Source organism: Balaenoptera borealis, assembly GCF_965194805.1.
Source record: "Balaenoptera borealis genome assembly, chromosome: 15".
Lineage (NCBI taxonomy): Eukaryota > Metazoa > Chordata > Mammalia > Artiodactyla > Balaenopteridae > Balaenoptera > Balaenoptera borealis.
In genome coordinates, this window is record NC_138871.1 from 66,280,005 (window position 1) to 66,295,275 (window position 15,271).

At 34.9% G+C, this 15,271-nt stretch overlaps 1 protein-coding gene across 7 annotated transcripts in view; it reads right to left on the bottom strand.

Moving 5' to 3' along the window:
* The window catches only part of SPAST (spastin), a 53,651-nt gene that overhangs the window by 11,689 nt on the left and 26,691 nt on the right, over nt 1–15,271 (bottom strand). For all 7 annotated transcript variants that reach the window (XR_014234767.1, XM_082356763.1, XM_082356762.1 and 4 more), the window contains 8 exons: nt 10,099–10,286; nt 9,136–9,269; nt 8,759–8,852; nt 3,597–3,671; nt 2,320–2,391; nt 797–872; nt 460–551; nt 234–313 (listed from right to left, as the gene is read on the bottom strand). Coding sequence is in view for 6 of the 7 variants with exons in the window: in XM_082356763.1 (XP_082212889.1) it covers nt 234–313; nt 460–551; nt 797–872; nt 2,320–2,391; nt 3,597–3,671; nt 8,759–8,852; nt 9,136–9,269; nt 10,099–10,286 (811 nt within the window). In the remaining variant the exon portion in view is untranslated. The remainder of the gene's footprint in view (nt 1–233; nt 314–459; nt 552–796; nt 873–2,319; nt 2,392–3,596; nt 3,672–8,758; nt 8,853–9,135; nt 9,270–10,098; nt 10,287–15,271) is intronic.

A 15,271-nucleotide genomic window follows, 5' to 3' on the forward strand; every position in this document is an offset into this window, starting at 1 on the left:
GAAATAAGTAATTTCCCTAAAACCATAATGTTAAAAATAGTTTTCCTGATGTCATGCTGGCCCTGTCCTCAAAATCTTCAGTTGGTAACAAGAGACCAGAAGATGGATATAGAGAGGAAAATAATGAATTTAGTCTTAAAATTGAGAGAGAAGGAAACAAGAAATATGTCAGATGAACACATAAGTAAATACATCTGTAATAAACGTGTGCATTTCTACATAAATCGCCCTACCTGAGAACAGCCTCATCAAGCTCTTGTGGCCTGTTAGTTGCACCCATTACAAGCACTCTGTCATCTCCAGCAGATTGTACCTATAAGCCAAATTTTTTTTCAATACTTTTAGATAAATAACAAAGAAAAACATAATAAAGATATCTATTTCTAATTTGGGCCATTCAATAGGAAAACACATACTACCACATAAATGCTACCACATTAAAAATACCATAATACTTACACCATCAAATTCTATTAGAAATTCAGTTTTTAGACGTCTACTAGCATCATGTTCTCCTTCTCTTCTTTCACACAAAAGGCTATCAACTTCATCTAGAGGAAATAAAAGGATCTCTAGTTTACTACTTAGGTTATTAATATAATGGGTCCTACTCAATTTATTAGACAGTCTTTAACTTTGCGCTTCTTTAAAACTTTACTTCTGCAGCTATACTTCAATAAAAAATAAATTAAAAAAACCTTTTTACTTCTGAATAATCTTTCCCATCATATCCCTCACATTTGGAAAAGGGAATTTTACAAATGCTCAACTAAGTTGTTGGAAAACATGTTCTTACCTATAAAAATTATAGAAGGTTGAAGTTCTCGAGCCACAGCAAAAAGAGCTCTCACCAATTTCTCTCCTTCTCCCACCTAAAACAAGGCATTATACACTGTTATACCCATAAAATGCAAGATTATTCCAGCTTTTTAAATTTCACTATTAAAAGTCTAGAACCTAGGAATTTAATTTCCTTTCTTTGCAACAACCAAAGATTTGGTTTAAGGAATGGGGGTATGGGGGTGTTACTGAATTGTCCCTTATAATTTTAGAAAATAGACTACTTATTTATTATTTAAGACGGTCTGGTGAGTACTTTAAAAAATGAAAAATATCTCTGTCTTGTTTCACTCTGCACTCCTAAGACTTGAGAATGGAATAGCTATTGGGGTATATAACTACTGAGAAAGAGGGAATACTAGAGAAGAGAGAGATGCGGCACGTATTCTTAAGCCCTAGGTTGCAGGGTATATTTATAGAAGCAGGTAAGTTGGAAAATGCTCTCCTAAATAAAACTTGCTCTACTGAGAACATCGTGAAAACCCATTCTCACAATATCACTGTCAGTAAATATCAACGTATTTCTAGGTAGTCCAGGAGGTCTATGAACACTCCTTAAGACATTCCCAGGGGCTGAAATACTATACTAAAGCCATTCTATGCACCAAAGCATCTAACGCAAGAGTCATGAGGTTTGTGGTAATCTACTACAAAAACTATTTTGTTCTCTAGGTGGCATCTATTCTTTTTATTGAAAATTAAATAAAAGAAAAAAGGAAAGGCCCCTGATTTAGAATCTTCAAAACAAATATTCTCAGAGCCGGAAGGAACTGCAAGAGATCACCTCTTACGACATCAACACTTTATAAGTGAAGTAAATATAGTAAGACTGATTCATAACTGCTAACAAATCTTGTACATGAATTTGAAAGAAGATCTATGTATTTAATAAATGGAACCTGGTTTATATTTTAAAAAAATAAATGAAGTAAAGCCTCAAGTGATACTTTCTTAAGGCCAGCTCGGCATGCAAAAGTTAGGCTGGAATCCCTACGTCCTAGCTTCCAAGACAGTGCTTTCTGTTACAGTATGTGCATAATATGGGTAAACCTACTTTAATAACAATTTTACTTATAAAATTTCACACAGGAAGCAAAATTTAATCAGGAAAAGTATCATTTTATAGTTATTTTTAATTACTTTACAAAATTAAGACCCCAGCCAATACTTGATCTTGGACTTCTAGCCTCCAAAATACAAGATAATAAATTTCTATTGTTCAAGCCAGCCAGTTTGTGGTACTTTAATACACAGCCCTAGCAAACAAATACAGTATTTAACAGAATAATTTCAATTTTAAAAGAGCCTAGCAAATGCACATAACTTTCTACTTTGAAGACTGATATTCAGCATATCTAAATAATATATATAAAACTCAAAGAAAAACATTTTGGTGTAATGTTCTTACCATTTATACTTAACACAGTAACGTTTAGACAGTAATTTAAAACATGACAATACTGGAAAAAGAACACTCACGTATTTTGAAGTTAAACTTGCAGCACTTATATTAAAGAAGGTTGCATTAGATTCTGCAGCTACTGCTTTAGCCTTTAAAAATCACAAGGGTAAATACTGTATTAGTTCAATTGCTTTAAAAAGATAACCACATCTGATCAATTTAAGTTCTAGAAAAGATTTCCTAAAAATATAAGCTATGACACAATTCTCAACATATGGCAATCAACGTGTTTTCTTCTCAGCAATGAGGAAAGGTCTAGGAAGAGCTATGCTTCTTTCCACTCTCTTTTTCTCTAAGAAGTGACAGGGAGAGGTTAAAGAAAAAAAAAAAAAAAGAGGGTATTATTCTCTTCCTAGTTATAGAAGATAACTGCTTGGAGAAAGACAAACAGCTAAGGGAAAAAGTTACTCTTTCCCTATTTATGTTTTCCCTCTAGGAGAGCTATGCAGGAGAAAGATATCCAAATCCTAGCAAAAACTTTTGGCAAAAGGATACAGAAAAAAAAAAATCTGTTGTATGTCAATTATGCCTCAATTAAAAAAAAAAGAAATCTGTATCATGCTGATTATTTTATTTAAATAAACCTGTTACAATAGTAAAAAGAAAAAAATCAAAGATTAGGAAGATACTCAATATAGTAAGGTAAGCTCTTCTACAGTAAAATTTTATTATTTAACTTGGGAAAATAATGAAAATTACACTATTAAATTTAGCCAAACCCAAACTACTACGGAAGATAACGTATGTGGGTTTCCACCTACTTCATCATTAAAAACTAGTTTAAAAATTGGGAGTTCCCTGGTGGTCCAGTGGTTAGGACTCGGCGTTTTCACTGCTGTGGCCCTGGGTTCAATTCCTGGTCAGGGAACTAAGATCCCGCAAGCCATGCAGTGCGGCCAAAAAAAAAAAAAAAGTATATTATAGCAAAGGCAAGTCATAAATAATAGACTCAGGGACAATGAAAAATTTCTTCTTTCATATTATCTCCCTAATATCTCAATAGAACATGCAAATTTAAAAAGAATTCTTGGGACTTCCCTTGTGGTCCAGTGGTTAAGACTCTGCAATCCCAATGCAGGGGGCCCGGATTCAATCCCTGGTCAGGGAACTAGATCCCACATGCATGCCGCAACTAAGAGTTCGCATGCCACAACTAAGGAGCCAGTGAGCTGTAACTAAGGAGCCTGCCTGCCACAACTAAGGAGCACACATGCTGCAACTAAGACCCAGCACAACCAAATAAATAAATACATTTTTTTAAAGTTTAAAAAATAAAAATAAAAAGAATTCTTACCAGCATTGTTTTCCCATTTCCAGGTGGACCAAAGAGTAACAGTCCTCTGGCAGGAGCTCGAAGCCCTGTGAACAACTTAAAAATATACACTTTATTTCACAACCATGATTCTGGAGACACTTTTTCCAGACATTTTAAGTATTATTTGTTATCTAAAAAGCACCATCTTTCAATAGCATCCTCCCAAAGAGAGATGCCCAGAGCTCTAAAGAGAACACATAATCAATAAATTAGAATAATTATTAAAAACAGAAGAAAACAAAATGAATTAAAACCGAACCCTTATTGATCAAAATGAAAGCAGATTGGTTAAACAAGACATATTGAACATAGTATGCCTCTCTACTTCCTTTAGAAATCTCACCAAATAATAGTAAGTGAATAAAAAAGATATAACTCTTCAAAACAGAACAAAAAATTACAAAAGGAGACAACAGAGGACACAAATTTTTGTAGATGGAGAGCTGATAAAGTGTGGTAAATTATTTAACGGAGTTGAAGGAGCTAAAACCTAAGTGCCAGCTTGTGAAGGGATACCTAGATACAAGGAGCAAGCTGATGAGAACAAAAAACCCTGGAACAGCTCAGGAACTGGAGGCACCAGGTATCAGAGAAAGCAGCAGTAAGGTAGCTGGCCAAAAACAGGGGAACTGATTCAAAGTCTGTATGAGGAACAATGGAACCCATGCTCTTGCCCCCACAAAGAGCACTCCGGCAAGTACTCCTCTTCCATAACCAAGCGAGGCAGACGTCTTATTCTGTAGAGAAATTTAACCAGAGTCTCCAAACTCTGGGACACCAGGCATGGCAGGAATGAAGGGTGAAGCACCCGACTGATAACACTTTACTTAATAGTGAAAGTGTATGTACTTTTAAGTTGAACCATATGAAGCGGTTGATATTCAACTTAAAGATGGAATATTTTTTTGAGTGGTTTTAGGTTTACAGAAAATTTAATGAAAAGTGTAGAGAGTTGCCACATAACTCCTCACTTCCCCCATTTCCCCTATTATTAACATCTTGCATTAGTATGGTATATTTAATACAGCTGATGAATAGTGATATGTTACTATTAACCTAAGTCCATAGTTTACATTAGGTTCACGATTTGTGTCACATATCCACCATTACAGTTTCAACCTAAATCTTGACATCTAATCAAATTATCAACAAGGGGAGACAGTAGATTAAATATATTTTCAGATGTGTGAAATCTCAAAATATTGTCTCACATGACCCTTTCTCAGGAACTTACAGGAGGATGTATGCCATCAAAATGAGAAAATAAACCATGAAAGAGAAAATAGGGAATCCAAAAAACCGAGAGATCCATTAAAATAGAAAGACAAAGAAAAGTTCCATGATGATGGTGAAGCAAGATTATAGAACAGCTATGAAATAAGAACAACTGGTCGAATGGAACAGAAAAAGGTGGTTCCAGGCAAAGGGGTTCCAAGAAAAAAAAAAAACTGAGCTAATGAATTTTCAAATTGGTTTGACAATTGGTAAGATGAAAACTAAGCAAACAAAAAAGTAACACAACTATTTACTGTAGAGGGAAAAAAAACCTATACAAGGGAAAAAAACACACTATCCTACTCAGCTTGGTACTTAACATTTACAAGAAATAAATATTGATTTAACCTCAGCAATGATATACTACACTGGGAGGATGGGGTAGGGAATGTGTGATATAATGGAGCTAAGGGTTCATCAAGTTAAAGATTCTACATGAAAAAAAAAAGAATTGGCTTTATAAGATTATTACTTAAAGAGGTAAGTTCAAAAACTTTTAAAAAAGCAAATGTTCAAGCTGGTATAATGAAAGATAACATATTTAGAAATTCATGGAAATTTTAGTAGTAGGTAGAACCTTTTAAAATTGGAGAACAGTCACATTCTTCTAGAAAACTGAAAGAAAATGCTATTATTAAGCAGCAAGATAACAAAATAAACATAAGAGTTCTACAGATGAACCGGTTTGCAGGGCAGAAATTGAGACACAGATGTAGAGAACAAACGTATGGACACTAAGGGGGGAAAGCGGTGGCGGGTGGGGGTGGGGGTGCGATGAATTGGGCGATTGGGATTGACATGTATACACTGATGTGTATAAATGGATGACTAATAAGAACCTGCTGTATAAAAAAATAAATAAAATTAAATTCAAAAACTAAAAAAAAAAACACAAGAGCTCAGAAAAATGCTGACAAATAAGGTGGACAGGATATGAAAGAGGTCTATGAAATAGGACAGAAGAATATATGTTTTCGTTGTAAAATTTTTGAGAAAAGTATGTAGACAGATCATTGTGATATACTTTGCAATGTACTACTTTGGGGTCGGAAGGTATGTTTTATTTTATATTCTTCTTACAGTTTTAACTTGTTTCAAAGATTAATATTTGTGATTTTTAAAAATTACTTTTAAAATATTTAAAACATAGTCCTATTTGATGGCAGGGAGATGGACAAGAGTTTTTTCAATGTCCTTTCCAGGTCCATGACTTCATGAATGAACAAGGGTTAAAGTACTTGCTTTAGGTAATTCTGAGAAGAAATTAACTCAAGCATATATTTTTAATATTATTTATCTCCTTAAAGCCATTTTTAGCGTTCGGTGACTTAATTATGATTCTGCGTTTCTATGATGAAATAAAAATTCTAGCACGCTAAAGAATGAATAAGTTCGTCATGATGCCTGTCATACCCAACTTTCCAATCTAGCCTAACAATGTCCCCACCGTGGTCCATGCAAGCTCCCCACTGTGGACAATTATGAATAAAGCTGATTTGTTGCACAATGGAGATGCTTTATGAAATAAGTCTGACCCATTCACGGCTTACCACGATCCATTTTATGGGTCTACTGTGAAAAGCTGAGCTAGAACAATCATATTCCTTTTCTGAATTAGAATCTGAACTAGAATTATAAAAATGGTCCAATTGGCAGGTGTGGAGACAGGGAGACAAATGGTCCAAACCCTGAGGTCTGGGTCTACCTCAAATTCTGTCCTTCCTCAAGCTCCAATTTAGTACATTTACTAAGGTTTCTGCCCCTCCCAAGGCTAGGTTATTCAACTTTGAAATTCCAGTTTTTTCTAATATTATAGCGCCACCATGGAAATATGCCAAAATGCAAAGTCATATGCTGTTTGACCTCACTTTCCACTTTAGATGTGTTCCCTAAAGCTATGGGTAGAGCAGAAGCTGAATGCCTTCTAGCACAGTCCAAATATTTCCTTACTACCTTTACAATTTTAGATATATTTTTGTACCCTAAGAAGCATACTACTTAATAAATACTAAAATCCATACTTAAGAATTAGCTGGCAGTTATAGCATTGAGGCGGCAGTCTAATGTTAGGAATCTTATTTATTTCATTTCCTAGAACCACCACTTAACTATAATGTTGAGCAAGAAATTTAGATTTCAGGATTAGTTTCTTTAACCACAAGTGGACTAGATGACTGCTAAGATCCTTTTCAGGTCTACAATTATATGAGTTCTTTCAACAAGCATTTTTTTGTCAATACTCACTCTGCTACATTTACTACTCTTACATAACCCCAGGCAAAAAGTAAGCCCAAATACAAGCTATAATATGTTTCCTCCAAGTGTGGCCTGAGGTGCTACAAGAGATAAATTTGGTTCATATAAGGACAAATGCCTTCTATTTTAATAATTCTCTATTTTATTGTGTATTAGGAAAATTTCAATTAGTATATTAGACCAGTGATTTCATGCACACTGCTTCTTAGAGTGGGCAAGAAGTAAAAATAAAGAAAGCAGACTCAAAAAATAGTAAGTTTCAGTATAGTTGGTACTCACAAGTTATAAACACCATGAAAGTAGTATGAGAGTGACATAGACTATAGAAAACTAGAGCCACACAAGCTTTACACATTCATTTAAAAGCGTATTCATCACAATGTGCCATATAACATCTATTTTCACGAGATTTTGTAAATGAGTCCATTAAGACTTGAAAGTTCTAGGAGAAGAGAAATAACTAATCCAGACTGGATCCTCATATTTATTTTTTGCAATATTTTCAGAACAGCATCAAACATGCAATCCGTGAATTGTGAGAATCCAAAACAATGCTAATTGGGAGATTAGGTTTGACATAAATACACTACCATGTGTAAAACAGATAGCTAGTGGGAACCTGCGGTATACAGCACAGGGAGCTCAGCTTGGTGCTCTGTGACGACCTAGATGGGCGGGATGGGAGGGGATGGGAGGGAGGCCCAAGAGGGAGAGGATATATGTACACATATGGCTGATTTACTTCGTTGTACAGCAGAAACTAACACAACATTGTAAAGCAATTATACTCCAATAAAAAAGAATGAAGCACTGAAAGAAAGAAAAACAATGCTATGTGTGGAAAATTAAATATTTATTATCAATTGCAAGATTACCTAACTTCCTTAGTGAGTTTAAAAATAAGGGATGAAAAGGTGAGGTCCCTACCCATCATTCACCAGCTCTCCACTTACTCTGATGACTTAATATCTTGAAAATAATTCTTTTATTTATTTATTTACATATTTATTTATTTATTTATTTATGGCTGCGTTGGGTCTTCATTGCTGCGCGTGGGCTTTCTCTAGTTTCGGTGAGCAGGGGCTACTCTTTGTTGCGGTGCGCAGGCTTCTCATTGCGGTGGCTTCTCTTGTTGCGGAGCATGGGCTCTAGGTGTGCAGGCTTCAGTAGTTGTGGCACACCGGCTCAGTAGTTGTGGCTCGCGGGCTCTAGAGTGTAGGCTCAGTAGTTGTGGCACACAGGCTTAGTTGCTCCGCGGCATGTGGGAATCTTCCCAGAACAGGGATCGAACCCGTGTCCCCTGCATTGGCAGGCGGATTCTTTCTTAACTTTAAATCTCTCTTACCTTGATATAAAAATTATTTCCTGTTACCTACTTTTCCTATAAATTTAATTAAAAATGGACTGGGAATTAGGAACCATTATATTTATTCTCCTCTCCAGTATAAATAACTAGTCAACATCAACTGCTAATGTTTTTTTCCCTTAAAAGACATCTAATCTACTGTTATATGAACTAATCATTCTAGTATAGCTCAAACACTTCTTTACTGTACTATGGATTCAGTAATGGATGATGCTATAGGAAAATGATAATATAAAATCCTTACCTCAGGCCTCAGAGAAGGAAGAATAACAATTTCTTGCAATGCTTGTTTTGCCAACTCTTGACCAGCTATATCATCAAATTTAACAGCTGTTCCACTAAGAAACAGAATTTCAGTTAGCTCCGTAACAGAAATATACTTCAGTTATTATAATATTAAGTCTAAGCTCTATGTAACATAGCCATTTTTATGTTAACTGTGAAACTATAGTTAAATCAGTAAAGCAATGGTTTTCTACATTTACAGTAATTGAAAACCATCATAAAAATTACATATGTAAATTAGACAAGGTATATATATTATCTATTTCACTCATGATATATTTCATAAATAAAAAAAAATTTAAAACCCCATAAAACACTTTAGATGACAAAACTTACTTGTCCACAATTTCGTTCATTATAAGGTTAGCAAGGTTGCTGTCCACATTCCTAAAGTTCTTCAAGTCTTTCTTTTTACGAGCAGCAGTTGTAGGGGTAGAAGGTTTATTTGTTCTATTCGTTTTTGGTGTACTCTTGAAGGACACAAAATTTTAATGTGAAAACACAACATAATGTTTACACTTTTCACATGTGAGTCAACCTTAATGTTCACAGAATTAAAGGCTTAAAAGTAGCAAAAAATGGATATAAAAATCCAAAAATTGTATATTTACTCCAAGATAAAATGGCATTCACTATAGAACTACATTTGGCATGAAGTGGGTTTATAGAAGATTTTATCCAGAGAGATTCAGTTACTATAAAATAAAAAGGCTCTATCACAATGCAGTCATACAATTTTGATCCTTGTTAGAATTGTAACAAAACTCTATGTATGTTTAATGTTATAAAACATTTATGTAGATTTAAATAATTAAAAGAATAACAAATTTTAAATGAACTATAGGGAATTCCCTGGTGGTCCAGTGGTTAGGACTCAGCGCTTTCACTGCCAAGGACTCGGATTCAATCCCTGGTCAGGGAACTAAGATACCACAAGCTGCACCGTGTGGCCTAATAAATAAATAAATAAATTTTTTTAAAAAAGAATTATACAGTATTATACAAAACAGATTGGATAAGCAAACTTACTATTAACCTATTTAGGACCAAAAGGAGTTAAAAAAAATTTGCTTAAAAAATAATAGAGAAAAAAAAACATTTGCTTTTTAGTAGCAAGTTGCCTCTACTACTTAGAGTCTTAAAAATCTAAATTAAAAAAAAAGTTTCATTCAATGCTGTAGAAACTTATCAATTATCTAAGGTATTATAAAGTACTTGTAATAAACTTAAGCAAGCATATCATGTTCAAAATTTTCTATTTGCAACAGCATAGCAATTAAAGTTACTGTCTCCAAATACCTTATGAGTGGCAGTTGCAGGACCAGGTCCCTGTCTCACTCCAGAAACCATGGATAAACCACTGCAGCTAGGTGCTCTGTGGTGGCCTGAAAGAGCTGTGGATCCAGTTTTCATAACTGTTTTTGAACGAGGCAGTGAATTACTAGTGTGCGTTAAGGGATCTTTTCTTTTCGGAACAGCTCCACTTTCTATCAAGGAAAAAAATAAAATCATCATGGTTAGAAAATTGTGGCTAAACATTATAAAAAGTAATATAAAGACCAGTACAAATTTGTAAAACTAATTGTTTTTTACTTCAACAATATTTCAAAATAAGATTTCAATCAGAATATATACTAGGGTGTTCATAAGGGTTATTACTGGGTGTGGGCAAGATTATGGGTTATTTAGCTTTTTCCTTTTCCTGATGTATATTATAATTTTCTTATAAGGAATATGTACTTGCTATAAAAAGAAATAACTTTATTTGTGGGGACAGGAGGAGGATATAAAAAAGGTACCAAGCAATAAAGCTGCCAAAATTTTCTTTTTTTTCTTTGTTTAAAAGCTGCCAAAAATTAAACAAACAAAATGTAGTAAAGGCATTAGGGATAGGTTGTATGGAGAAAAAAAAAAAAAAATAGCACTTCGTTCCAAACTTTTAAGACTACAAAATAGTATGAAAGTCCAGTCTGTGCCACCAAAGGTTTTAAAAAATAATTTTAATTTAAAGGGTATAAAGATATGGTTAAATCGCCAAGTATTTTATCCTCTATCTATGCAAATAAACACATATAGGACACCTTCAATTAAATCTAAAAGGTTACCTGACCTAGCTACCGTGCTCTTCTACATAAATTACAGACTTTTGAATGTTCAAATCTCACTGCTTCTAAATAATATTTTCATATACTATATAACAAACATCAGAGTTTATGAATAACAATGTTCACTGTGAAGACAGATGTTAAATCAGTCAGCAAATTAGAGTAGCCTAGAGAAAAGACTAGCTGAAGGACAAAAGCCTTATTGTTGCTCTTGTCATCAAATCCCTTAATATGGTTTAAGGAAACAAAAGAAGGGAACTTAAGAGTACAGTAAATTAGGGACTTCCCTGGCGGTCCAGTGGTTAAGACTCCGTGCTCCCAATGCAGGGGGAGCAGGTTAGATCCTGGTCAGGGAATTAAGATCCAAGGGTTCTTTTCTAGTAAACAAATGCAAAGTTCTGTACCGTATGTTCAAGGAACTAATGGATAATGACCCTATAGGAAGAAGCAGGAAAGCAATCCAGAAAAGGGAATGACAATAAGGAAAAGCCAAGGTGTGAATAAAAGCAAGATCTGTCTAGGGTGATGATAAGTATCATGCATTTCAGAGGGAAAAAAGGAGACCGGAGAAGAATTTCTTCAAACAGAAAATATACAGTCCTAAGATTACAAATGGATAGAAATTTTCATAAGGAACTGTGAGAATGACAGCAGACTTTTCATAAAAATAACAAAGGTCAGTAGACAATGGAGTATGCTCAAAATGCTGAAGGAAAAAACAATGTTAACTTTCATTTATTCTATATTCAGGTGACCAGTCACATAAGAATGAGGGTATTTTCAGACACTAGAAAGGCTGAGAGAGTTTACTATCTACAAACCCTCATTAAAAGAAATACTAAAGGAGGTCTTGTAGTTAAAAAGCAAATTAAAGTAAAGCAATTATACTTCAATAAAGATGTTTAAAAAAAAAAAAAGCAAATTAAACACAGAAAGGAGTAAAAAACTGTAACATGAAGCTAGAGAGCAAGAAAAAAATCAGACAATGTGGGGGGAGGAAAAACCCAAAAGGGCAAATAATTAAAATATATTATTTGCCTTTGGGTAAACAATATTTACTAAGTTACTAATAATATGAAATATAATTTTTCAATATAACTAAAAACAGTGATATATATACACATATATATGTACATATATACACACACACACGGAATGAAGGATAATGGTGGCGTAAGAGAATTAAACCTTCTTCTACCTGAAAAAGAAGTCAATACATATCAAAAACTCATAAATCAGGAATAGCAATAAAAGCATAATATTTAAAAGTATAATGAGCATGAGAAAAAGTAGCAAAGAGTTAAATATTGTATGAGGAGCCAAACTAGGGGTGCAGGTAAGAAAGGGAGATACAACAGGTGGGAAGGGGAATATTATTTTTCTTTATAAACCTTTTCAGTATTTTTTAATCAACATTTTAGGGTATAATCTATGTATAATCTTTTGCATGCATTTAAAATGTATAATATATTGGCAAAATAGCCACTAAAATCAAGATACAAAATGTTTCCATCATAGCCAAAAGTTTCCTTGTATCCATTTGCACTCCATTCCTCTTACTGCCCCTGGCCCTAAGCAATGACTAATCTGCTTTCTGAATACTGGAGTCATCTGATTTAGCAATTTCTATTGATCTAAGTTCAAGGTCACTGAATCTTTCATTTGACATCTCCAATCTGCTGTTGAGGCTATCTAGCAATTTTTTTCACCAACTGTACTTTTCAACTTTAAAAATTCCATTATTTTTATTGTTTAGTTTATATTCTCTGCTAAGATTGCAGGTTTGTTAACAGATGCCATATTTTCTTTTAATTCTTTGACCATATTTATAATGGCTGCTTTGAAGTCTTTATCTGCTAAATTCAACATGTGGGCCCAGCCAAGAATAAGTTTCTACAGGCTGATTTCTTTCTTGAGTAAGGGTCACACTTTCCTATTTCTTTGCACGTCTAATAATTTTGACTTGAAAACTGGACATTGTAGATAACACATAAAGTATTAAGCAGACTTTGGCATATCTGCTTCCTAAGAGAGAAGAAGTAACTCATCCAAATGAAACATCATAGAATGTTCCATAAGTGGGTGACACTAATGAACTAGGCATGAATGAGCCAGCTGATTCACTAAGGCTCAACAGGAATCAAACACCAGTGCTGCATAAATTAGCTGTGAAGTCAGTATGTCCCCCCAACAAGAAAAAAGAACAGAACTGGTAACTAGGTATTTAAAATAAGACAGTTTGATTTTTTTAATGGGTCCCAGAAGAGAAAGCTGCTTTTGTCCCCCAACATGGCAGAAAAATACAGTAGTATCTCACATGTGGAATTAAGTAGAAGAAAATCAAGATGACAAGGGAAAGGCATACCAGCTCCTCAGGGCTAGAAAATTTTGCTGTTTACTCAGGCAGGATTATTAGGATCTCAAATTTGTATTTTGGAAACTTCACTATTTACACGTGGTGCATTCTTACATTTCTTTGTTTTTTCAAACAGTTCATTATGAAGACGTCAGCCCTTCACAAACATGCTAAAAGAAACAGACAAAATACTTCTCTATACTTGAAAAGGTTATTTTAAATCAGATACACGAAGGAATGGGAAAATGAACGTAGTTACTAAGGTGGGGCTCTGTAGTGGAAGACCAAACCAGAGTGAGAACTCCTTAAGGAAGAGGTGAAGCCACAAGGGAAAGAGTTGATGACCAATTGTCTCTTCCATCCCAAGAAAACCACTCACACTATTTCTTCTTTATTGAAATCTTGTTCATTGCAGCACGATTTACAATAGCCAGGACATGGAAGCAACCTAAATGTCCATCAACAGAGGAATGGATAAAGAAGATGTGGTATAGCAACTAAGACCTGGCGCAGCCAAATAGATAAATAAATAATAAAATAAATATTTTTTTAAAGAGATGTGGTACATATATACAATGGAATATTACTCGGCCATAAGAAAGAACAAAATAATGCCAAGTGCAGCAACATGGATGGACCTAGAGATTGTCATACTGAGTAAAGTAAGTTAGACAGAGAAGGGTAAATATCATATCGTTTTTATATGTGGAATCTAAAAAATGGGTACAACTGAACTTATCTACAAAACAGAAATAGAGTTACAGAAGTAGAAAACAAACTTATGATTACCAGGGGGTAACGGGGGGGGGGATAAACTGGGAGATTGGGATTGACATATACACACTACCATATATGAAATAGATAACTAATAAGAATCTACTGTATAGCACAGGGAACTCTACTCGATACTCTGTAATGGCCTATATGGGAAAAGAATCTAAAAAAAGAGTGGATATATGTGTATGTATAACTGATTCACTTTGCTGTACACATGAAACTAACACAACATTGTAAATCAACTACACTCCAATAAAAATGAAAAAAGCAAACAAACAAAAAAATAAATCTCGAAACTTTTTAAAATCACATATGAGTAAAGAAAGCAGTTGTTTTATAGTCTATACTAAGGGTTTTCTGCTACAATTTGAACAAAGTAATATTTACTTTAATAAAATTTAAGTACTGGACACAGAACGAATTCTGAAAAAGTTACCAATAAAACTAGAGAAGATGTCAGAGAACCTAGGAAATGAAGATCCTACCACCCAAACAAAACAAAACAAAAAAGCATTTAATTTTCTGTAGGAGTTGATGTGATGACCAAAGTTTATGGAAAACAAATTTAACCCATAGTAAATAATAGTATTCTAGGGGACTTCCCTGGCAGTCCAGTGGTTAAGACTCCGTGCTTCCACTGCAGTGGGGTAGGGTTTGACCCCTGGTTGGGCAACTAAGATCCCTGCATGCCACGCAGCACGGACAAAAAAAAAGAAAAATAGCATTCTTTTTTTTTTTTTTTAATAAAATTTATTTATTTATTTATTTATTTTTGGCTGAGTTGGATCCTTGCTGCTGCCCGTGGGCTCCCTCCAGTTGCGGTGAGCGGGGGCCACTCTCCGCCGCGGTGCACGGGCCCCCCACTGCAGTGGCCTCCCCCGTTGCGGAGCATGAGCTCTAGGCGTGCGGGCTTCAGCAGCCGTGGCGCATGGGCTCAGTAGTTATGGCTCATGGGCTCCAGAGCGTAGGCTCATTAGTTGTGGCGCACGGGCCCAGCCGCTCCGCAGCATGTGGGATCCTCCTGAACCAGGGATCGAACCCGTGTCCCCTCATGTTCTGTGATTATCTCTAGGCTCATCTATGGTGCTGCAAGAGCAGTGTTTCATCCTTTTCCATGGCGAATATTCCATTGTGTACATGGACCACTTCTTCTTTGTGCATTCATCTGGCACAAGGTGGCCATCCCTGGTTTCACATCAACATGATCTCAGGCACAAACCTCCTTGTCTTTCCA